This window comes from Tamandua tetradactyla, chromosome 3 (assembly GCF_023851605.1).
Source record: "Tamandua tetradactyla isolate mTamTet1 chromosome 3, mTamTet1.pri, whole genome shotgun sequence".
Classification (NCBI taxonomy): domain Eukaryota; kingdom Metazoa; phylum Chordata; class Mammalia; order Pilosa; family Myrmecophagidae; genus Tamandua; species Tamandua tetradactyla.
In genome coordinates, this window is record NC_135329.1 from 81,077,880 (window position 1) to 81,101,988 (window position 24,109).

At 59.2% G+C, this 24,109-nt stretch overlaps 1 protein-coding gene and 1 long non-coding RNA gene across 2 annotated transcripts in view; one reads left to right on the forward strand and one right to left on the reverse strand.

Annotated features, from left to right (window-relative positions):
• The window catches only part of LOC143677439 (kinesin-like protein KIF1A), a 61,407-nt gene that overhangs the window by 7,563 nt on the left and 29,735 nt on the right, over nucleotides 1-24,109 (forward strand). Inside the window, 15 exon segments of the mRNA XM_077153390.1 lie at nucleotides 5,265-5,341; nucleotides 6,174-6,353; nucleotides 6,889-6,954; nucleotides 7,411-7,574; nucleotides 7,576-7,587; nucleotides 8,538-8,649; nucleotides 9,497-9,574; nucleotides 10,231-10,296; nucleotides 10,881-10,898; nucleotides 16,967-17,042; nucleotides 18,701-18,779; nucleotides 19,389-19,531; nucleotides 21,229-21,362; nucleotides 22,402-22,481; nucleotides 22,644-22,719. Of these exon segments, the coding sequence (XP_077009505.1) occupies nucleotides 5,265-5,341; nucleotides 6,174-6,353; nucleotides 6,889-6,954; nucleotides 7,411-7,574; nucleotides 7,576-7,587; nucleotides 8,538-8,649; nucleotides 9,497-9,574; nucleotides 10,231-10,296; nucleotides 10,881-10,898; nucleotides 16,967-17,042; nucleotides 18,701-18,779; nucleotides 19,389-19,531; nucleotides 21,229-21,362; nucleotides 22,402-22,481; nucleotides 22,644-22,719 (1,361 nt within the window).
• LOC143677440 (uncharacterized) lies at nucleotides 2,362-3,336 on the reverse strand. Its single transcript, XR_013172605.1, has 3 exons — nucleotides 3,176-3,336; nucleotides 2,730-2,970; nucleotides 2,362-2,462 (listed from the first exon to the last, which is right to left on the reverse strand). It is a non-coding gene; the product is annotated as an uncharacterized LOC143677440 (long non-coding RNA).

Consider the following 24,109-nt stretch of genomic DNA (forward strand, 5'->3'; position numbering starts at 1 on the left):
AGAGGTCGGGGTCAAATTTGTGGGCAGATGCTTTGTCTTTGTCTAGCCAGGCTAACCCGGGATTTAGATGCATCAGGCAGGGGGTGCCCTGGGCAGGGTGACCGGCTGACCCTGAAGCTTGGAGATTTGGAGTTTTCCTGCTGACCGGTGATCTCTGCTTCCCCCAGAAGTTCTGAGTGAAGGCCCCTTCAGGTCTTTGGAGATTGGAGGGGACTCGAAGAACCTCCCATGCTATTTTGGAGCAATTTGCAGGTTCTGAAAGAACTGTCCCCAGTCAGAAAGTACACCAATGTATGTGGGGGATGGCGATAGCATTCTTAAAGAAAGAGAAAAGGAACACAGATGACAAAAGCAGATGGAAGGAAAGCCAAGGAAATGGCGACATGCTTTGGATGACAGCAGTTTAATTCTTGCGGAAGTTTAAGAGCCCATGGACTCCTCAAAACAAGAGTTAAGACAACAGAATGAGACCTACAGTCAGCTACCCTGATGTCAAAGACACACAAAGAAAACCAGCCACGGGAAGCCACGGGACAGCAGACTCATCAGAATATAAAAATACAAAATCCAGAACAACAACAGCAAAATCTGTATACAAAAATCCAGAACTCAAAAAAAATCCAGAATCCCGAATCCAGAACACAAAAAGTGACTTACAGACAAGAGGGAAAGGGGCAGTAGGCTGTGGGCGCCTTGTGGCTGGAGGCAGCTGACAGAGTGTGGGGTGTGCGGGCCAGGCAGGGGCTCTCTTTTTAGGAAGATTGTCATGCGTGTGTTTGGAGACGTGCCCTCAAAAATGACCCCTCAACACTGTTTTGCCATCTGGGGGTGACGCCCTGGAAGTCGGCTGGCCGGGAGCTGGTCAGGGTGCCAGGATAATCCCAGCAGTGTACTTTGGTGGGACTTACAAGGCAACAATGTGGCTTTGTGCCTGCGGCTTGGGAGAGCTCCAGCGTGATGTGGAGTGAAACGGCCACACCAACATGGAGATAAGAGTGTGCTCAGGAAGAAAGGCAGGCACACATGCATTGTGCTGCACATTTGCTCCGAGCATGCGTGTGCATGTGTGCAGGGTAAGAGGAGAGGGAGAGGGAGAGGGGAGAAGGAAAAGTGGGGGAGGGGGAGAGCAGAGGGAGAATGAGAGAGAGGGAGAAGGTGGGGGAAGGGAGGTGGAAGGGGAGAGAGAATGAAAAACAGAGAAGGAGAGGGAGAGAGATCTAGAAAGAGAGACAGTGGAGGACAGAGTGGGGAGGAAGGAGGGAGGGAAAGAGGTCTGCAGGAGAGTGACTAATCAGGAGAAACCCTATGAAAGTGATGCTCATTTGGAGAAGACAAAATGGTGGAAAATGCTAGAAGTTTGGGTGGTAAGCTGAGGGAACTCAGGAAGGTGTGGCCCAGCCCTGGTCCAGGGAAGCCCACCTCTTGCCCACATCTCTGTGAAGCTCTGGGGTCCGAGCTGGTCTGCTGGCCTGGGTGGGGTCCCCAGGCCCCACCTGCCCTCCTCATCCCACGCTGCCCGGTGGGGGTCACTGCCCATTCCCCAAATCCCAAAGTGGCCACACAAAGGCATACTCAGCTCTCTCGAATGCTCTCCTGGTGGCTCCTTTGTGACACGAAAACGAGAAACATTTGAAAGTAAATTTACTTTGTCAGCATGTAATCATGGCCAGGATAAATAATACTTATTGTGTGAACCTCACACTGTACCTCACAGCTTACCAGCTGACCCACAGGACGTGCTGTCTGCCTTGCTGTGAGCCGAGCTGGCCTGGCTGCAACACTGCTTACAGCCCACGTGCACAGCCGTTGCACGCTTCCTCCTCTTGGCCCTGCCCCCCCTCAGCAAAGGAGCAGACCCGGAAACTTCTAAAACGTCCCTCTCCCCCCCAGCTCTGTCACAGTCTCTCCCTAGAGTGATGGGGGGAGATCCTCAGGCTGGTGGGCACTGCAGCCCCTGGGAAAGTCCAGCCCTAGAGAAAGGCCAGGGTGGCAGCAGCCTCCAGCCCGCCCTGACCCTGTTCTATGGGTGGGCACTGGACTTGACTGTGGGGTGGATGTGGGTGCACAGTGGCCTCCATCCTGGCCTCACACTGGAAACCCCTGCAGGTGAGCCCATCCCTGCACCCATGGAAAGATGGTGCCTGTGGGGGCAAGGGACCAGGCCAGGCCGGCACCGCTGTGTCCAGGACCTGCCCTGGACCTGGCCTTCTTGTCTCCTGGGATTCAAGGAACAGCCCACCATTCTGAGCGGTCCGACGGTACGTTCCAGGGCCCTCACACTTTGCCCATGGCAGTCTCTCCCATGAAGGCAGACATATCTGCCCGGGCTTTGTAACCAGCAGCCCAGAGTACATGGTTTCAGGCAGCATCTAGGTCTGGTCATCTGAGAAGTCGGCCGCATTTGCTGTCACTGTCCTTGGATGTCCTGGGCCCTGATAGAGCGAGGCCTGGGATGGAAGACCCTGGAAGGGAGTGTGGAGGTGGCCCAGGAGTTGTGACACAACTCCCGGCTTTGGTATTGGAGGACGGGCTCAGAGCATAGAATGTTCAGGCCTGGAGGAGGGTGGTCAGTGCCCCGAGGCTGGGGGCACCGGGATGGGGTCCCTAGTTGGCGCTGGGTCAGGTCATTCTTGGCACTCTCTGCTGGCCACCTCTGTGTCCTCCGCCTGGATCCCCACTAGCCTTGTGCTGCAGCTTCCTGCTGCAGGGCAGGGATATCACCATGTTACCTCCTATTCCCGTGGCACAGGTGGGGAAACCGAGGATCCACGAGGCTACAGAGCTTCACACAGCTGTGCAGGGGACTGGGCCCTCATGGTGGCAAAGCCGTCAGACATGAGCGAGCTGAATGAGACCCTTGAGGGCCTGGGAATGATACGTGGGTTGGGGCAGAAGGAGCTGTCGATGGCCACGTGTCGCGCCGAGGTGCCAGAAGCCCATGCGGGGTGGTAGTAGGGCAGAGTCTGTTGCCTGGGGAGACCTTGGGTTCCAGCCTGCTTTGCTCTGGAGCCTGGGGTCGCTCGCTGATAGCAAAGCTACCTTCCCACCACACCTCGGGGCCTAGGACAGGGGCGAGGCGGGTGGGTCCAGCAGCTCTGCAGGGGGTGCAGGTGCCACCTCTCCCCAGGAAACCAGCCTCCCGCACCAGGACCTGCCCCACTTTGCTGGCCCCTACCTGCCCAGCCGGCCCTCCCGAGGGAGCCCAGCATCCATGTGGGTGTAAGACCGATCCCCAGCATGAGGACCCTTCCAGGAAAGCTCAGTGTTCCTGGGGCTGGGCCAGGGTAGCTTGGGAGGGGAGGGGGCTGGGGGTACCCAGTGTGGGGACAGGGATGGTGGGATGGGATAGGGGTACTGGGGTGGGCAGCATGGCCTGCCACCCAGCGAGATGAGGAGAGGGAGTGGATGCTGCTGTTGGAACACTGTGGGGGAGGAGGGGACCTCCCTCCTTGCTGCCACAGCCACCTGAAGTCTCAGCTGGGGTCGAGCTCAAGAAGGGGTGCGATTGTGGTTTACATGGTGCTGGCATTGTCCGGGCATGGGGTTCCGGCAGCCTCCTGCAGACGCCTTTCCCCCCCCGTGTTGAGACCAAGGTGGAAGCCAGGGGGCAGCATGGACAGAGGTCTGTCCCCACCCCTTCTGCTGCCCTTCCCAGAGCCTTGGCCACCCCCAGGTCCTCAGGTGCAGGCTCCAGGTGCTGCTCAGCACTGAGGAGGGGCTCTGAGATGCTGAGTCAGCCCTGGGGAGGGGGCTCTGGGTGACACTAGGTACTGGGTCAGCCCTGGGAAGGGGCTCTGGGTGCCAACGGATCAACTCTGGGAAAAGGGCTCTGGTCAGTGCTGCGTCTACCCTAGGAGGGGCTCTGGCTGGTACTGGGTCCTTGGTTGGTCCTCGGCAGGGGTCTCTGCCAATATCCCCTGCTGTCTGCAGGATGCTTAGGGAAAGCAAACCACCCTGGTGCCTGCAAAGCAGCTGAACCTGGGGAAGTTATAGATGTGGGGCAAGGCCGGTGGGGTCTCATTCTCTTTGGTGCTCAAGGTCAGGCCTCCCTGGACATGCTCTGGGGGGGAAGTAGGACATCCAAAGCGGAGAGGTCGTGGTCTCCTTAACTGAGCAGAGACTGTGGGCCTCACACACTTTCAGCTCCAAGCAGGGGTCTGTGGGGAGGGGTGTTCGATACCCTGATGTTGATGGGAGAGCGGGTCTCTGAGCCCTTCCAGACCAGGCCTGGCCTGTGTTCTTTGTGGACAGGGCTTCCCTGAAGCTTCCAGAAGCCAGAAGGGGCAGCCACAGGAAGCTGAAATGGGGCCCCAAAGAAGCAAGCTCGTCGCCGGGGCAGCCGGCCCAGAGTGCAGACACCAGTGGTCTTCTGGGTGCTTCTGAGAGATGCTCCAGGGCAGAAGCATCAGAATCTGAAATGGGGGATGGGGGCAAATACGGACCCCAGAGATGGGTGCACAGCTGCTGGGCTCTTCAGCTCAGCCCTTGCTGGAAGGGAACGGCCCTGGGCTGCCTTCTGGGTAGAATGGGCTGGCCCTTAGGGGACATGGAAGCTTCTGGCCCTGGACACATGTGGGTATCTGGAGGATGAGGGCTGGACTTGGGCTCACTGCCCTGAAGGGGGCCAACCCTCCCTGTAGGATCAGCTTGTCTGGGCAGCCTGTGGCCTCTGGGCTTCCCTACCTTCCTGCTGCCAGTGGTGCAGATTTGGGGTGGGCCTGGGGTCCCTCTCAGCTTTGCCTCTGCAGAGACCCCTCCTGTGTTAGTTCCCTTGGCTGAGGAAGCAAATACCATGAAAAGGGTCAAGTTAAACAGTGGGAATTTATATGCTCAGGATTTTGAGCCTGGGAAAATGTACAAGTCAAGGTGTCATCAGGTGATGCTTTATCCTTGGAGACTGGCGTCCTGGACCAGTGGCCAGCCATCCTTGGTCCTTAGCTTGTCACATGGTGGGTCCCCTGTCTCTCCCTCGCTGCTGGGTCCTGTCATTGTCCAGCTTTTGGCCCCCCCTCACTGTCTCTCTCTCTCTCTCTCTCTGAATCTGATTCTCTTAAAAAGAGCTCCAGTAATAGGGTTAAGACCCATCCTGATTGGGCTGGCCATACCTTAACTGAAGTCACCTCTTTAATGTCCTATTCACTATGGATTCATACCCCAGGAATGGGTTAAATCTAAGGACATGTTTTTGGGGGTGCACACAGCTCCCATCCACCACACCTCCCTAGGCCTGGCACTAAGCCAGGTGCCTGTCTCCCTCTTTGCAGCTACCGTCAACCCCAAGCAACCCAGGGAGACGCCCAAAAGCTTCAGCTTCGACTACTCCTATCGGTCACATACCTCGGTGAGTTCCCAGGTCTCTGGGGATTAGGGATCTTTCTGAACCTCACGCTCCCCACCCTGCTCTCCTGGGGCCACCACAAGAGTGGGATCCTAAGCTGTCTCCTCTGAGAAGATCATCTGGAGCTGAGATCCACATTCTCCCAGCTCCCGGGGTGGGAGAGGGCAGGCAGAGGTGTTTCACCTGTCCCTGACCTCTCCACTGTCCCAGATGTCCCTAACGTCCAAAGCAGAATCCCAGACAATCCTACTCCCCTCCACGGGGATAACTCCCCCTCTCTATGCTTCCAGCCGGGAGCCTAGGGACTTCCGGAATCTTTTCTCTCCCACACCACTAGTGTCAATCCACTAGCGGGCCTGCCTGAATTGTTCTGGGTTCAGCCCCCAGGGCCACCAACTACTCATCCCCAAGCCCTGGCCTCCCAGGGCAGCCCCAGCCACTCTTCAGTCCATCCTCACCTGTTTCTGGGTGATCCTGGGCCTGACTTGCTGTCCCGCTGCCTAAACCTGCCTTTGGAGTAATGCCAGACACAGGGTTCCCTGGTCTCCAGACCCTGTCCTGTCCCCTTGTCTTGACACTCCCATGCTGCTCTCCATGACCCTGCTGACCTGAGCCCCTTTGATCCTGAGCACTCCATGTCCTCTCACTTCTGGGCCTTGTCACCTGCTGTTCCCTCTGCTGGAAGGCCCCCACCTGGACCTCTGCCTTACCCTCCGGGAAGCCCCTTCCAGTGGAATCCATCTTGCTCTCAGGGGCCCGTGTGTCCAGGGCAGGGAGAGGGTACGGGGCGCCCTCACAGTGGCTCCGCCCCAGCTGCTGACCCTTCGTCTCCTAGCCGGAGGATGCCCACTACGCGTCGCAGAAGCAGGTGTACCGGGACATTGGCGAGGAGATGCTGCAGCATGCCTTTGAGGGCTACAACGTTTGCATCTTCGCCTACGGGCAGACGGGGGCTGGCAAGTCCTACACCATGATGGGCAAGCAGGAGAAGGACCAGCAGGGCATCATCCTGCAGGCACATGCAGCGGGCACAGGGGTGCACGGTTGGGAGAGGGCGCCATGGGAGCTGCCCCCCCAGCCCTGCTGCCTCCTCCTCTGAGGGGAGGACAGACTCCCAAGAGCATATGAGGTCGTGGTCTGGTGGGGGATGGGCTGTGGAGGGTGGGCCACAGGAAGACTCAGATGTCCCATGGGCTTGGGGTCCAGAGTTCAGCCTTTGGGATGGACTGTGAGAGGAGGTGCAGGAGGGCCATGGGATGGACTGTGAGAGGAGGGTGCAGGAGGACCATGGGATGGACTGTGAGAGGAGGTGCAGGAGGACCATGGGATGGACTGTGAGAGGAGGGTGCAGGAGGACCATGGGATGGACTGTGAGAGGAGGTGCAGGAGGACCATGGGATGGACTGTGAGAGGAGGGTGCAGGAGGGCCATGGGATGGACTGTGAGAGGAGGTGCAGGAGGGCCACTTGGGGGTCAGCAGCCCCCCAAACCTGCCCCCTGCCCTCATCTGCCATGTGTGTCTGATTTTTTCCCTTTTCTTGGCCCTGCAGCTCTGTGAGGACCTCTTCTCCCGTATCAACGACACGACCAACTCCAACATGTCCTACTCTGTAGAGGTGGGCCTGGCAGCCGTCTTCCTTGACTGGGGCTTCGGGTAGGGGTGCGGGCGCATCCTAGTTTGAGGCATGGTCGCCGTGCTGACAGGGCAGCCTGTGCCCTGGCTGGTCACTCACTCACTTGTGGCCCTAGGGTCCAGCAGGGCCCTGTGGGACAAGGGGTGTATAGAGCCCAGGGGGCTGGGGACAGGGTGTTGAGGAAGGGGCATGGGGGCCCTTCCTCTGCTCAGCATCTGATGTCTGTCCTGGTACAGCAGGTCAGATGCCCCTGAGCAACAGGGCCTGGGCTATGCTGCCAGAGGGGCCGTGGGCTGAGCACATGTGCCCCCCGGGAGAGCTCATGGCCACACACACTCCCTCCAGGGTCTGTGGCACCCGATGGGAGCCCCCTGCCTGCCCCCTGCCTGCCCCTGCACCTCTCTCAGGGCTCCCTGATGTCAGCCTGCACCTCCGCAGGTCAGCTACATGGAGATCTACTGCAAGCATGTCCGCGACCTCCTGAACCCCAAGAACAAGGGCAACCTGCGCGTCCGGGAGCACCCACTCCTGGGACCCTACGTGGAAGACCTGTCCAAGCTGGCTGTCACCTCCTACAATGACATCCAGGACCTCATGGACTCGGAACAAGGCCAGGTGGGGGCCATGCACTGAAACCCCCTCTCCCATGCCCTTAGCTGAGGGTCTCCCTGAGGAAGCCCCCACCCCTTCCCTGGGGTCAGCCAGGCCACAGCCGGGCCACAGCCTCCATCGTTCATCTGCACGGGGGTTGTCAACACCTGTGGGCCAGGGCATCTAGGGAGGGACCAACAACGGGGTACATGGGGCAGAGGTCTGGAGATGCTGGGGGACAGTGCGGGGTGGCATGAGGGGGCCGGTCAACCTCAGCCCTGCAGCCATTGGCAAGCCCCCGCTCTCTGCCCACGCTGCCCCCAGGAAAGGGATACCCTACTTGTCATGGCAGCAGCCCCCTTCTCCACAAACTGATGGCTCCCAGGGAGGTGAGGCAATTCCTGACATTATATTTATGGGTCCCCTGGGGGGGTGGCTCATCCCTGCCCCTCTCTGTCCCCATCTCATCATTTGCCCAGTGAGCTGTTTTCCAGTCAGCTGAGTCTCGGGGGTCCCTGGCCCACCAGGTGGTGTGGGCACTGGCCCCAGGCCTCCCCTCACCTCTCCTGGGCCTGTCCTCCCTCAGAATCATCTGCTGACCCTGGGGCCTCCTGTGGGTAGGGCCCTGGGACCTGGGGGGTTCCCCAGCACAACTGGTACGTGTCATGGTTCCTCCCTGCGGTGTGGGGGCCGGGGGCCGGCTGGGGTGCCTGGCCCATTGCGGGGAAGCCGGCTTGTACACTGCTGGTGGAACCTGGGCTTCAATGCTCCCTGAGGCAGGGTGACCCCCCCTTCACTGTGCTGCCCCCTCCCATGTGCTAGGCCCCGCTGGGCCCCCAGAGTCTGAAGAGAGGGACTCCCCACCAGCTGGGAGTAGGGAGCCTGGGGAATGCCAAGTGGCTGCCTGCAAGGCCACTGGTCTGGCGAGTTGTGCTGTCCTACCAGACACATGCCGCCTCCTGTCCCCTCTCCAGAACCGTGGCGGCCACGAACATGAATGAAACGAGCAGCCGCTCCCATGCTGTCTTCAACATCATCTTCACACAGAAGCGCCACGATGCAGAGACTGACACCACCACAGAGAAAGTGAGGCAGCTGCATGTCCTCTGGGCAGTGGCGCGGTGTGGTAGGGTCGGGGGCGTCGTGCCTGGCAGGGTGGGCAGGGCAAGGCCGCTGGCTCTGATGCGCCCGCTAAAGAAGCCTGAACCGAGTCCAGGCTCAGGAGGTGCTGGACATCGACTGTCCCCTGCCCAGCATGGGTCTCAGGCCTGTGCGCCTCCTCACTCCACATTGGAGGCCCCTGTGGGTGGGATGGGCCCGGAGTAGAAGGCCATGGCCCTGGGGTCTTCCTTTACCTTCACCTGCAGCAGGGCGACCCCGGTGGACTGTGGATGCAGCTTGGACACTAAGTGAGGGCTAATGGCAGTGGTCTGGGTGGGGGTCTGGGGAACAAATGGGGTTCGTGGGGGCTGGGGGCCCTGGGTCTTCCCGGCTGCATGCCCCTGTCTGCTCTGCTCACCTTGCCTACTGGTCAGGGCCCTAGGAAGGGCACAGCAAGGTCCACGGCTCCTGGAAGTTTGCAGGCTGGGCTGTGCCTGAGGATGCCATGGTGGCCTTGTGGGAAACCCTAGCTCAGGGCCTGCCACAGCCTAACAAGGAAGGGGATGACAGTGAGGGGGCACCTCATGGGGCCCCGGGGAGGCTGAACCTCTTTGTGGGGAGCAGCAGGCCAGCCGCAGTGGTTGCAGGCTTTGCTCCCTGGGCAGTGCATCGGTGCAGGGATTGGAGGTGCAGGGGGCACCCATGGAGGTGCAGGGGGCTGAGGTCCAGCCCTGGAGGCCACACCCAGGCGAGGGCTGTGCCTGGGCCACAGTGAGCCCCCATTTCTGCCCAGGCCGGCGCTGGCACCAAGGTACTCTGCTTTGGATTCCAGGTGAGCAAAATCAGCCTGGTGGACCTGGCGGGGAGTGAGCGGGCAGACTCTACGGAAGCCAAAGGCACGCGTCTCAAGGTAGGAATGGATGGATGGCCACGCCATGGAGTGTGCAGGCCATAGCACCGGTGGAATCCAGTGTCTGGGGCTGGGGCTGGAAACGGGTGACCTGAGTACCTGTTCCCAAGGGCTCCACTGGGGCAGGAGGGTGTTGGGACCTCTCCCAAGGGCACACCTGGCAGGTGGGCAACAGGCACAGGCCAGGTCCAGCTGCTCCCGCTGCCAGGGGCCTGACTCCAGGTCAGTGGGGACAGAGTACCCTGGCTGGAAGGCGACTCTCTCCCGAGTCCCCATGGTCTCATGTCTACTGGGCTCTGCTTTCCCCCACCTTGGGTGGGATTCAGACTGCGGTGTCTGCTGGTAGACGAGTGGGTGGCTAGCTGATGAGCTGGTGCCAGTGTCCGAGGGGCACCCACTCTTGGGAATGGTCCTGGGCCTCAGGAAGGAGCTTTTGTTTTTATGTTCCCGTGTCCCTGCTTTTTGGCATCCCCCATCACTGGATGGGTGGAAGGGGCCCTGGGAATCCTTCTGGGTGGGGCACATGGTCTTGTGCTTCCAGACAGGGGTCCTGACTGGCTTCCTGCTGCACCCCACGCTCAGGGCTGGGCCATGAGGCCCAGCATTCACTCTGGGGTGGGGGCTCCCGGATGTCTGACTGCCTCCTCCCCCCATAGGAGGGAGCCAACATCAACGAGTCCTTGACCACGCTGGGCAAGGTCATCTCTGCTCTAGCTGAAATGGTGAGTGGCTCCGGCCTTCTAGCTTCAGATGGGTGGGAGAGGCCTTCCCTGGGGGGTGCTGTCCGCCCCTCACACCTGGGGCCCAAAGGACAACCCAAGGATGGGGGTCATGAGGCTGGAGATGGGGCAGGAACCCCTGTTTCTTCCTGGTGCTTCAGTTTCCCACCTGTGAGAGGGGGTTGGCCCACACTGCTGCCTTCCTCACAGGGCCCTTCCTGAAACCCCCGTGGGCCAGGGTGGGGGTGCTGGCTGGTGTCCTCCTGGGGGACCCACGACCCTCAGGGGTAAGGGCCTGGCTCAGTGAGCCCCATGAATAGGTAGCAGTGTCCACTCATCAGGACAAGCAGTTCTGAGCCATGAAGGATGGATCTTGGGAGACCTTTGCTTCCGTGAAGGTGTTGGGGTGGGGAGGCGGGGCGGCTGAGGGGTACACTGCTGCCTGGCTGGCTGATTGGGCGTGGAGGGTGATGGTGGCATCCCGGCCTCTGCTGTCCCTTTGTCCTCTGAAGCCAGCGCCCCCCATCCCTCGCTAAGGGGCCCGGCCTTGCTTCAAAGCCTCAGACTTTTCCGTCTTTCTCTTCCAGGACTCTGGGCCCAACAAGGTAAGCTCCTTCCTCTGCTTCCACAAATGAGGGCTTTACTCCCAGCAAGGGGCAGGGCTGGAAGCGAAGCACGCCCTTGCTTCCAGCCCTCCTGGGGGAGTTCTCGCCAGTGAACGCCATCCCTTCATTTGTTCATTTGATAAATGCACAGGCCAACTCCGAGCCAGGCCTGTGCTGGGAGCTCGGCTTAGGGGGTGGACAACCCCGGCTTTATGGGGCCGCAGTGCCGTGAGGAGGCGGAAAACAAACAAGGAAACCGACAAATAAAAATGTAATTACAGACGGGGGTGAATTCCATAGAGTGAGGAAGTGGCTGTGAGGAGAGTGACCGCACACCTTGTCTGTGTGGACACGGCAGCTTCTCGGGGGTGGCCTGACAGCAGGAGCCCTAGGAACGCAGAGGACCCAGCCAGGCGTGAGGGGAGTGTGGCGCCCCGTGTGGTGGGAGGGCCAGTGGAAGCACTCGAGCAGAAACAGGCTCGTGTGCAAGGAACTGTGGAAACTGTGAGGACCCGGGTAGAGACCCGGGTAAGGAACTGTGGAATGGTGTGAGAAGCTGTGAAAAACTGTGCAAGGAAATGTGTGGGAAACAATGTGCAGACAGTGAGGAAATGTGTGTAACTGTGAAGAATTGAGAGGAGCTGCGTGGCTCCCTGGGAGGGACTGAGTGAAGAGCCGTGTGGGGAGCCGCGCGGGAGTGTGGCGCGCAGTGTGGGGATCCGCGCGGGAGTGTGGCGCGCCCTGTGGGGAGCCGCGCGGGAGTGTGACGCGCCGTGTGGGGAGCCGCGCGGGAGTGTGGCGCGCCGTGTGGGGAGCCGCGCGGGAGTGTGGCGCGCGGTGCGGGGAGCCGCGCGGGAGTGTGGCGCGCGTGTGGGGGTCCGCGCGGGAGTGTGGCGCGCGTGTGGGGAGCCGCGCGGGAGTGTGGCGCCCAGTGTGGGGATCCGCGCGGGAGTGTGGCGCCCAGTGTGGGGATCCGCGCGGGAGTGTGGCGCGCAGTGTGGGGAGCCGCGCGGGAGTGTGGCGCGAAGTGTGGGGAGCCGCGCGGGAGTGTGGCGCGCGTGTGGGGAGCCGCGCGGGAGTGTGGCACGCCCTGTGGGGAGCCGCGCGGGAGTGTGGCGCGCGGTGTGGGGAGCCGCGCGGGAGTGTGGCGCGCGGTGTGGGGAGCCGCGCGGGAGTGTGGCGCGCGGTGTGGGGAGCCGCGCGGGAGTGTGGCGCGCGTGTGGGGAGCCGCGCGGGAGTGTGACGCGCGTGTGGGGGTCCGCGCGGAATGTGCCGCGCGTGTGGGGAGCCGCGCGGGAGTGTGACGCGCAGTGTGGGGAGCCGCGCGGGAGTGTGGCGCGCGTGTGGGGAGCCGCGCGGGAGTGTGGCACGCAGTGTGGAGAGCCGCGCGGGAGTGTGGCACGCAGTGTGGGGAGCCGTGCAGTAGTGTGGTGCGCCGTGTGGGAGAGTGGCGCGCCGCGTGGGGAGCCGCGCGGGAGTGTGGCGCGCAGTGTGGGGATCCGCGCGGGAGTGTGGCGCGCAGTGTGGGGATCCGCGCGGGAGTGTGGCGTGCGTGTGGAGTGCTGTGATGGACTGTGGGATGACGTGAAGGGCTGTCGGGGAACGATGTGAAGGTGTTTGGCTGACTGTGTGAGGATATGCATGAGGTACTCCATGAAGAGCTGAGAGGAGGAATGGGGATCTGAGAGAGGGGCCGAGGGAAACTGTGGGCAGTGTGTGGGGAGCTCTGAAGGACTGTATGAAGAACTGTACAAGGAATTATGGAGAACTGCGTGAGAAACTGGGGTGGGAGCTGTGAAGAGCCGTACGAGAAACAGTGAGGGCAACTCTGTGAGGAGTTGTCAGGACCTGAAAGGATCCTGTGGAGAACTCAACAGGGAACTGAATGACTGTGTGAGGGTTTGTGAGGGACTATCTAAGGAATTGTGTGGGTACAGTGCAAGGTATGTGAGGACCTGGGAGTGAAACTGTGAGGACTGTGGGGAAATGTGAGGAATTGTTTGGGGAACCTCTGGGGAATGATAGGAGAAGCTGTGAGAGGAACTGAAGGGGACTGTGTGGAGAAGAGTATAAGGAGTCATTTGGGAACTGTGAGAAACCGTGTGAGAAAATGTGTGAGAATAGTGAGGAACTGCGTGAGAAAATGTGTGAGAAAAGTGAGGAACTGTGTGAGGAAACGTGTGAGAACCGTGAGGAACCGTGTGAGAAAACGTGTGGGAAAAATGAGGAACCGCGTGAGGAAACGCATGAGAACCGTGAGGAACCGTGTGAGAAAACGTGTGGGAAAAATGAGGAACCGCGTGAGGAAACGCATGAGAACCGTGAGGAAACGCATGAGAACCGTGAGGAATCGCGTGAGAACTGTGAGGAACCGCGTGAGGAAACGCATGAGAACCGTGAGGAAACACGTGAGAACCGTGAGGAAACGCGTGAGAACAGTGAGGAACCGCGTGAGGAAACGCGTGAGAACTGTGAGGAACCGCTTGAGGAAACGCGTGAGAACCGTGAGGAACTGCGTGAGGAAACGCGTGGGAACCGTGAGGAACCGCGTGAGAACTGTGAGGAACCGCGTGAGGAAACGCGTGAGAACAGTGAGGAACCGCGTGAGAAACCGCGTGAGAACCGTGAGGAACCGCACGAGAAACCGCGTGAGAACCGTGAGGAACCGCAGGAGAAAACATGTGAGAACCGTGAGGAACCGCGTGAGAAACTGTGTGAGAACTGTGAGGAACCCTGTGAGCAAACGTGTGAGAACCGTGAGGAACCGCATGAGCAAACGTGTGAGAACCGTGAGGAACCGCGTGAGAAAACGTGTGAGAACTGTGAGGAACCGCGTGAAGAGCTGCGTTGGGTGTGTGAGGAACTAGGGGAAACACTAAGGAACTGTGTGAAACTGTGAGCAAGCGTGAGTGGGTGTGTGAAGAAGGAACTGCATGGGGTGCTGTGAGAGGCTGTGTGAGGAACTGTGAGTAGCTTTGTGATGAACTGTGTGGAAGACTGACATTTTGTAGGAACTGTGAAAGGCGCTTTGTGAAGAAGTGAGAAGAACGGTGTAAGGAACTACGTGTGAAATTGTGAGGCGAGCTGAGGATCTGTGTGGAAACTGTGAGGAACTGTGTGAAAATCTGTGGGAGGAATCGTGTGAGAAACTGCGTGGGAAAATGTGGGGAGAACTGCGTGACGAAGGGCGGTTGAATCTGTGGGGACCCGTGTAGAACTCGGGGGAAATTCACGAGGAACGGTGCGGGGAGCAGTGTGGGAACTCTGAGGAGCTCTGGAGCAATGTGAGATCATGAGGAACTGCGGGAAGGCGTTTGAAGAACTGCACCCAAACTTGCGGGAATCATAAGAAAGCATGTGGGGAAACGCGAGAGGCCGCGGTCCCCGCGCAGCCCCCAACACAGCGTCCCTCGCCCAGTCGTCGCGCAGTCCGCCGTGCGGTCCGTCCCAGTTCCCACACGTGGGGGCTGCGTGGAGAGCCGCGTGGGGACGTGTGGGGACCGCGAGGAACTGTGGAGGGAACTATGTAGGACTTGGGTGAACTGCGTGGGGAGCTCCAAGCAACCATGTGTGGAATTGGGAGAAAATGAGTGGAGGACTGCAAGGAATCGTGTGGGGATGTGTGGGGAAGTATGAGGGGCTGTGCGAGAAACCTGCGGGACTGTGTGAGGCATTTTGTGGGTCTGGATTTGAAGGAAGTGAGGAACTTTCTGGGGAGCTGTGGGGAACTGTGTGCTTCTCCGTGTGATGGACCGGGTGAGCTGCTGCGTGGGGACCTGTGTGGGGAGCCATGGGGAGGGCTCTGTCAGGGACTGTGTGGGGAACTGTGTGAGGGATGCGCGAGGTGCTGTGAGGGAGCACGTGAGAAACGTGACCGTGAGGAGCCCTGAAGTACTGGAAGGACTTGCGGGGAGCTGTGTGAGGGTTGCGCGAGGTGCTGTGAGGGAGCACGTGAGAAACGTGACCGTGAGGAACCCTGAGGCACTGGAAGAACTTGCGGGGAACTGTGTGAGGGATGCGCGAGGTGCTGTGAGGGAGCACGTGAGAAACGTGACCGTGAGGAGCCCTGAGGCACTGGAAGGACTTGCGGGGAGCTGTGTGAGGGATGCGCGAGGTGCTGCGAGGGAGCACGTGAGAAACGTGACCGTGAGGAACCCTGAAGCACTGGAAGGACTTGCGGGGAGCTGTGTGAGGGATGCGCGAGGTGCTGTGAGGGAGCACGTGAGAAACGTGACCGTGAGGAGCCCTGAGGCACTGGAAGGACTTGCGGGGAGCTGTGTGAGGGATGCGCGAGGTGCTGCGAGGGAGCACGTGAGAAACGTGACGGTGAGGAACCCTGAGGCACTGGAAGGACTTGCGGGGAACTGTGTGAGGGATGCGCGAGGTGCTGTGAGGGAGCACGTGAGAAACCGTGACCGTGAGGAACCCTGAGGCACTGGAAGGACTTGTGGGGAACTGTGTACGGGACTGTGAGGAGCCGCATGGAGGAGTGTGAAGAGGGATGTGCGGGAGTGTAAGGCACTGTGAATGGAACTGTGAGAGGAACACTTTCAAGAACAGTTTGAGGAAGTTGCTTTGAGGAACTGGTGGTGGAACGGTGCCTGGAGCGGGAAGCAGCCGGGTGTCTGCGTGTGGAGGCTGGAGAGGGGACAGGGTCCCGGTCTGAAGACCTCGACCTGTTGCCAGAGGTCAGCTTGAGAGTGGTTGAGTAGGAGGCGGTGGATGGTGTTTCGCAGGACTCGTGCAGTGTGATTTAGTCGCACACGTTCTCAGGCTGCTGTGAAGAACAGGTTGGGAGGGGATGGCAAGGTGTGGCAGCCAGAGATGCCAGAGGGAAGGTCGGTGTTGCGATGGTCTAGATATGAGACGGCGGTGGCTGGAAGGCAGAGTAGAGGTGGATGCTGGAATATGACTGGGCAAGTGCTGCTGCGTGGATGCAATGGGAGGTGTGAAGGAGCAGGTGAACCCAGGGTGATCAAGGGTGATTTTGAGAATGAGAATGAAATCCAGTTTTTCGCTTATTAAGTTTCCAAAGAAAGAAAAGAAACAATACTGATGGGCTGTTGGGAGATAGATATCCCATGCCCTGTACACAGAGAAGCTGTACAGCATTTCCGGAATCTACTCTGACAGTGTGTATCAAGAACATTCAAAATTTCATCTCCTGTGAGCTCCTCCTTAAAAGCAATGAGAACATGGCTTCAGAGAAGCAGAGCACCCCACGCCCCACGCCCCCGTGTGTCTCCCTGGGCTTGTAGGGTCAAGGTCCACTTTGCTGGCTCCAGCAGATCCTCAACAAATCCTTCTTAAGCCTGTGCATACGTGAATGAGTAGATACTGAAAACACCTAAATATCCACCAGGAGTGGGATCGTTGTCAGTTCCAGAATGTCCAGAAGAAGAGATTCCTGCAGCCATTACATGCAATGGAGTCCTTATTTGGAGTGGGAGCTATTTGCTTTACTAGAGAAAGAATGAGCCATAGAGGAGCAAGCGTGTAGAGGGTGCTGCCTTCTGAGGCAGGGCTGGTGAGAAGAGGTTGGTGAAGTAGTGCCTTGACCTGGCCTCTGAAGATGGTAGGGATTTGATGGGAACAAGTAGTAGGCTGTGTGCGTGGAGAGGTGAGCTCGGTGACCTGGCAGAAGCCGTAAGAGCCCGGTGTGCCATAGTAAGTGATGGGTCTCTCTGCCTCGGGTAGAATTGGCCACTGAAGTCGTCTGAGGATGGGGTTAGGGCTCAGATCAGTCTTTCTGCCAGAGTGAGGTGGCATCCCGTCCATGGTGTCAGACTCCGTGCTCAGTTGGGCAGTGAGACCTAGACAAGAGCAGGGATGGAAGGAGGAGAAATGTGAGGATGTTCCAGCAAGTCCTCCAGGTGCTTAGGGTGGTGCCCTGGGGTTCATCTGGGAGAGGCCTTGGGAGGCAAGAACTGACCTGGACCCAGCCCTGCCAGACCACACCCCCAAACTTGATTTTGGGAAGCCACTTGGCAGGCCCTGCTACTTGCCCGTCCCCATCCCTTCCCCGCTCTGGGCTCAGGGTTGACCCTTTGCATGTTTCTCCCCCACAGAACAAGAAAAAGAAAAAGACAGATTTCATTCTGTATCGGGATTCTGTGCTGACCTGGCTTCTCCGGGAAAACCTGGGTGAGAACTCATGATTGTAACCTCCAACCTGGCCACTATCCTGTCCTCTTCCTCCTGCCGAGGAGGGTAGCAACCTCCAAGAACCAAGGTGGTCCCACAGTGGTGTTGGCATTCCTGGTCCATGTTACCTGTGAAACCCAGACCAAGCACCTGTCCCTCTCTGGGCCTTGGCTTCCTCTGTAACCAGGGTCTGGGACTGGATGATTCTGGGGAGCCATGTTTGCCTGCTGGGTTTTTTTTTTTTTTTTAATTAAAAAAAAATTAACTAACACAACATTTAGAAATCATTCCATTCTACATATGCAATCAGTAATTCTTAATATCATCACATAGATGTATGATCATCATTTCTTAGTACATTTGCATCGATTTAGAAAAAGAAATAGCAAAACAACAGAAAAAGAAACTGACCTGCTGGGTTTTGAGGAGCTGTGATGATTTGTGTTGACTCACACACTTCCCCCCTAGACCAAGGAGGGGCCAGTTGATAGACACTGATCTCTCCCTTCCCAAAGATAACCTCAGGGGTCCTTCCTGACTCTGTCACAGTTGGGGAGGCTGAGGCTCAGAGAGAGAAACTGAGCCTTGGGCTGACCTGATGAACATGGACATCTTGGGGAGGGGGTGGGGCAAGGTCTTTGGTCGTCCTCAGCTGTGTGGCTGCAATGTACAGAGCTCCAGCTGGCTGACTGTACACCCCAGAACCAACTAGGGTGAACCCCAGCATTGGGTGTCACATCAATCTTCCCAGGAGTGGGAAAGGGGAAAACTGAGGGGAGGACAGGAGTGTCACAGGATCGTGCATCTCTTCATCTGATACTTGATCCTTCCTACAGGGCCGCACCCAGGTTTATCCTCTGGGGATTAAAGGGGGCCCTTAGGGGCAGCTCCCCAAATTCTTCCCAGGGCCTGGCACAACTTTGTGTTCCAGGCCCTTCATATCCTGAGGATGATATAGCCAGGACATGGAGTTAACAGGGGGCCTTGACAGGACCACAGAGGCTACTGACTCCCGATAGGACCCAGGGCTCCACGCTCACTGTCAGGACCCTCCAAGTGATCCAGGTTTTCCGCACAGTGCAAATCAAATGGCCAGCTTTCTCATAAGCACAAGTCAGTCAGGAGGCTTTCCCACATGGCGTAGGTCAGGCAGCCGGCTTTCCCATATGGCGCGAGTCAAAACAGCTGATTTTTCTACGTGGCACACTGCGTGAGACTGAGATTCTGGCTTCTCGGTGCTAGGATCTGGCGTTCAACACTGAGGAAAATATTTTAAACTAAACCAATAGAGAAGCATAAAAATTACTGAACATAGACACTTCTTATCTTGGAGAAGATGCTGTGAAACCTTGTTCTTCCTTATGGGGAAAGGAGGCCCTGGTTCTGGTAAAATGACCCCAAATGTAAGAAGAACACTTCACAGGAGAAAAGTAAGGGAGGTGCCCAATGAAGGACGAAGGGGTGGCTGAAGAAGGCGGGGGCCCTGACTGACTGCTGTGTTTATCGGGGGCAGTCAGTCTGGGACTTGGTTTACCTCTCTGGGCCTCAGCCTTCCCAGCTGTAAATGTAACAGGAAGGATCCTTGAGGTTGTTTTTGGGAGGGGAGGGGATGTGACAGTGGGCTAGACCCTCTGTGGAGGTGACTGGGCTTCCCACAGGTGGTAACTCAAGGACGGCGATGGTGGCGGCCCTGAGCCCTGCGGACATCAACTATGATGAGACCCTCAGCACACTGAGGTGGGGTTTCAAGGGGGCGGTCCTACACCCCTCCCCCCTCTTGGGGAGTCTCACCTGGGATTCAGTGAGGCTGGAAGAGGCTGCTCTGGGGCTTCTGGGGCTTTGTGTTTCATCCCTGCTCCCTGAGGGGGTGCCCTTGGACCCCTGGGTGTCCAAAGGTCCCATGGTGTTGGCTCCACCTGTTGGTAGTGGTAACCACGAGAGTTTTTAATGAGGGGGGCACAGGCATTTTTTAGCAGCTCCCTCTGGCTGCAGTGCTGGGGTGGGGAGCCTGGGCTACCTGCAACCCAATGCAGGTCTCTGTACCAATTTGTGACATACAGATAAACACATGTTTGCTGTCCCTGGTGTGGTTTAAAACATACCTAATGTCCACATCGTCCTGTGGCCCCCAGGAGTAGGACTTGCTCCCCCCCAGACTAGAAACACAGGTGTTCTCTCCTTCATGTGTCTGCCACCCCGTTCCTTCTCCTCCCTGGGCCTTGGTTTCCCTGAGAGTGTGAGCCAGGGCTGGGTGACTTCCCTGCAGATGTCCTCTGGCCAGGGGCTCCCTCAGCCGCCGCTGCTGTCTCCTCACAGCCCCCCCCCCACCACCACTTTGTGGCACAGGTATGCAGACAGGGCCAAGCAGATCCGCTGCAATGCCATCATCAATGAGGACCCCAACAACAAGCTGATCCGTGAGCTGAAGGATGAGGTGACGCGGCTGCGGGATCTGCTGTATGCCCAAGGTCTCGGTGACATCACTGACAGTGAGTATCTGCGCCACCCGTGTGTCCACACCTCCTCCGGGTCCCACTGGGCAATGCGTACTCCCTCACGGCCCACAGACCCCTGCAGCCCCCTCCCAGTCCCTGCTCCATGTCCCTGGGCAGCACTGCCATGTGCTGGGAGTCCAGGAGGGGGCCTTGCTCTGGATGGATCCTCCTGGGGTGGGCTTGGGGCCAGCCCACACAGGCCAGAATGGTATTTGCAGGAAGCCACTTCTGCAGGCCATGGCTGGGGCCCTGGTGGTCCCATTGCCCCATGCGGAAGACATCATGGCCATGATGCCACCAGGCCCTACTCCCTGGACCCCTGGAGACAAACCTCTTCTTCTCTTTCTGTCTCCCCCCACTCCTCCCCCTCCTCAGCCAACACTGTGCCTGGAGGACCTAAATGTGTGTATTCCCCTTTGCAGCTCTGCGCAGTTCTGCTTCTCCCGGCTGGGGTGGGCACAGGGCAGCACGGATGGCCGCACAGGCCCTCTGCCTCACTCTCCTCTTTTGGGGTCCTCACTGCTCACAGGTGACCCCCTAGTAGACTGGGGCCATGTCTGACTAGTGAGGCTGGGATCCTGGCTCACCCTGTTTTTATATCGGGCACCAAGGCCTAGCGAGGCCCAGGTCAGCGGAGCCTTCTCAGGCGTATGTGACCAAGGCCCTCTGACCCCTGTGCTCCTGGCCGTCCCCTAGGCTCAGAATGTCAGTCCCTGGTCCCATGGTGGAAACTGAGGCAGCTGAGGGCTGGGCTGTCTCTTCAGGGTGTAGCCTTTGGCACTGACCCTCCAGCCCCAAAGCCCCTCCCCAGGAAATACCATGAATCCAACCCAAGTATCTCCTGCAGGCCAGGGCATACCTGACTGTATCCAGAGGTTCTTCTTGACCCTGGGGCAGAGGGCACCTTGGTTTCCCCAGGGCCCATGCTGCCCTGTGCACACGCTGCTCTGCTGCCTGCCAGCTTCTGCTGAGTGTGGGACTTGGGTTGGGTGATGTGCTGGGGACGTTGTGTGGGGGATCTCACCGCCTCCACTCCCTGAGATCTCAGGGTGCCAGCAGCCTCTTTGGGTGGCAGAGTGGAATTTCCCAGAGCCCTCTATTCACCTTCCCCTTGGGGACAATCTTTGGCCCAATTTCTCTGTGCAGCTGGGCTGGCCAGCCATGCATGCCTCCTGGGTGGTGTTGGGGCATGAGGGGACAGGGCAGAGGCTCCTGCAGAAGGGATGAAGGCAAGCTTGGAGTCTGGGAGCAGGTGCATGGAGGCTGCCAAGCAGCCATGGCACACTGTTGCAGCCAAGAGCAGTGGACAGGGTGGGAAAATGTGTGAGGGGAGGAGAGCAGTGCCTCCGTCTGTGGGCAGGCCCCTCAGGCTCAGGTGCGGCTGTGGCTGTGAGATGGGGCAGAAAGACCAGGTGTGGCCTAGGTCAAATTGTGGGTGCTGGGGCCCGGGAGTCCTGCATGTGCTTGTGTCCCCGCAAGGGGTCGCCTGCTGCACACCGTCTACAGCTTCCGTCTTCTGTCTTCTCTTGGGTCCACCTCTGGCTCCTACCCAATGCTGTCTTTCTTTTCTCTCCTCCGTCTGTCTGCCCGCCCCTCCCCACCTTCCACCCTAGACGTGTCCGACCTTGAGAACAATAACCGAGCCCGCGGCGCAGCCGAGCTGGGTCAAGCCCCTGGCAATCTCTCCACAGTGACCAATGCGCTGGTGGCCATGAGCCCCTCGTCCTCGCTGTCGGCCCTGTCCAGCCGCGCAGCCTCTGTGTCCAGCCTCCACGAGCGCATCCTCTTCGCCCCAGGCAGTGAGGAGGCCATTGAGCGGCTGAAGGTGAGATGGGCTGTGGGGGCCTGGCAGGAGCTGGGCCCAGGTCTCAGACTTCAGGTCATGCGGTGCAGGGGCTGGGCCTGGTCACTGGGCAGCTACAACTCCCGTGGGGAAGGCACTTTGTCCTGTGGGCCTGCGACCCCCAACGCCTACAGGGGCTTGGGTTCTCCTTGGGTCATCTCTCTCTGGGCTGGCCTGGGCGGGATTCAAGGGGTGAAGGCACAGAGGTCAGTGTCCAAGGCTGTGTGGAGGAGGGGTGTATAGGGGCCTCATTACCTTGGAGAAAAAGGCCCATTTGTGGTGAGGGGCCCACTTGGAGTCTAGGGATCCACTTGAGGTCTAGGGGTCCATTTGGGGTGCAAGGAACCTCTTGGAGTTTAGAGTCCCATTTGGGTCGAGGGGCCCACTTGGATTGAGGGTCCCTCTTGGCATCTAGGGACCTACTTGGGGTATGAGGCCCCTCTTGGTGTCTAGGGTCCTACTTGGAGTCACGGGGCCCACATGGGTCGTGAGGAACCTCATGGGGTCTAGGGGCCCACTTGGGGTGAGCGGGCCACATGGGGTCTTGGATCTCACTTGGGTCTAGGGGCCCACATGGGGTCTACAACCCTCTTGGGTCTAGGGACTCACTTAGGGCGCGAGGACCCTCTTGAGATCCAGGGGTCTACTTGGGGTCTGTGGGCCCATCTGGGATGAGGAGCTTGAGTAGGAATGGGCGAGATTATGCTGACCTTGGAAAGTGGCGGCTGTGTCCTTAGAAGAAATGTGGACCCTCCACGGGTGGGGTGGAGTTAGGAAGGCCTATGTTCCGAGCACCCCTTCCCATGGCCTCACTGCACTCATCTCTCCAGTTGGTTTTGCCTCTCTTCTCCCTCTCTCCCAGGTGTGCACAGCACCCAGGGCCCTGGAAACTGCCTTCTTTAGGTGTCCCATCCATCTGGAAGGGCCCAGAGTGCGGTGCTTGTACTCTCGCCCCCTTTACTGGCCAACTGCCTCTCACCCCCCAGTCCCCAACCTCACTCTGCTCTGTCCTGGCCCCCAGGAGACTGAGAAGATCATTGCTGAGCTGAACGAAACCTGGGAGGAGAAACTGCGGCGCACGGAGGCCATCCGTATGGAGAGGTGAGTGCTTGGTGGGGGGGGATCCGAGGCCCAGGGAAGGGTGGCCAGGGGGCTCACAGCCCGCAGGACCAGCCCCAGCCCTGGGATGACCCCTCCCTGGATCCCCTCCATCAGTGGTGCTAGCAGCACCCTGGGCTCGCTGACCCAGACTCTGTCCCCCAGGGAGGCGCTGCTGGCCGAGATGGGTGTGGCCATGAGGGAGGACGGTGGCACCCTGGGCATGTTCTCTCCGAAAAAGGTAGGTGGGCAGGCTTTTGAGGGTGCCCCCATTCTGGGGTGCTGTGTGCCGAGCAGGGCTGTTGCCATGCAGCCCTCTGGGGCCAGACACCGAGGGCAGCCACCACCCACCAGCATCCAGAACTGCCATTGGGTGGGAGCCCGTGGCCTGCATCCTTGTGTGTGGGGGGGGAGGTGCCTGATGCTTGGGCACAGTGGACAGGCCTCTTACCTGCTTGAGGAGTAGACCAGGCCCCCCAGGCTAGGGGCCCTGGGGAGTGCTGTGGTGTGTGAGGCAGGATGCCTACTGGGGTGCTGCACACGAAGTGGGTGGGACTTGGGCAGGGCTGAGTGGGATGAGGCTGGTAGCCCACTGCTTACTGTCTTGGACCTTAGCTGGTTTGTGCAGGGTACCCTCATGGCGAAACTGGGCCTGGCTCCCTTACTAAGAGAAGGGCCTCAGGTAGGGGTTTCAGCTGGGGTGGGGCCCTCAAACAGAGTAGAGCCCCCAGGCCCCATCCCCAGAGTGCACAGAAGCCACTGTATGCCCCATGCCCCAAATTCAGTGTGCCCAATGGGGCCTGCCTGTGCATTTCGGGAACAGTCTCCCCTGTGATTCCTAGAGCACAGAACCCCCAGGCCTGCCCTGAAGGTGGCAGATCAGTCCAGGGCCCTCAAGAGCCGAACCTACACTCTGGAAGCCTCCCTGGAGGTGGTGGCAGTCTGTTCTGTCCCCCACCGCAGGGGGCTGGCCCTCCAGGTTCTGGCTCCCACCTGTGATTGAGAGGAAGCCCCCACCCACCTTGTGAGGGTTGAGGATGCCCCACTGTGGTTGACTTTACACCCTAGCTTTGGTGGGGGTAAAGGACTTGTGTGTTTGTAATCCTGAGGCCAGCGCCACGTGGAGACCCTTCCACCCGTGTTATGGGCAGCTCCCTGGGAGGAGGAGTGCAGGGCACTGGCACACTGAGCCTCAGTGACAGCAGCCACTCCCTGGGGAGAGTGAGGCTCCTCAGGTGCCTTCTGCCCCCTGCTCGCCCTTCTGTTCCATCTCGAGGCTGCCCTGGGGGGCCTTGGGGGATCTGAGAAGCCAGATTGAGAACCACAGAAATTCAGCCCTTTGGACAGTGGGAGCTTGCCCCCAGCCAAAGCCTACCTGCTGTGGGGAAGGGCTGGCTGGGGCAGGGGACTCCCTAACAGCCTTGGCAGCTGGGACCCCTGGAGTGAACTGCTGGCTCTGCAGGGCTGGACACTGGGACAGGACTTCCCCAATTCCTGGACCTGGCCTGGCCAAGACATTGCTCATCAGATGGTAGCACGAAAGGGCCATTGGGGGGATGGTCTTCCTGGGGTACCCAGGACACATAGGGTCTCAGCCAGACCCGCTGAAACTGCCATCAGCTAGCCTACTG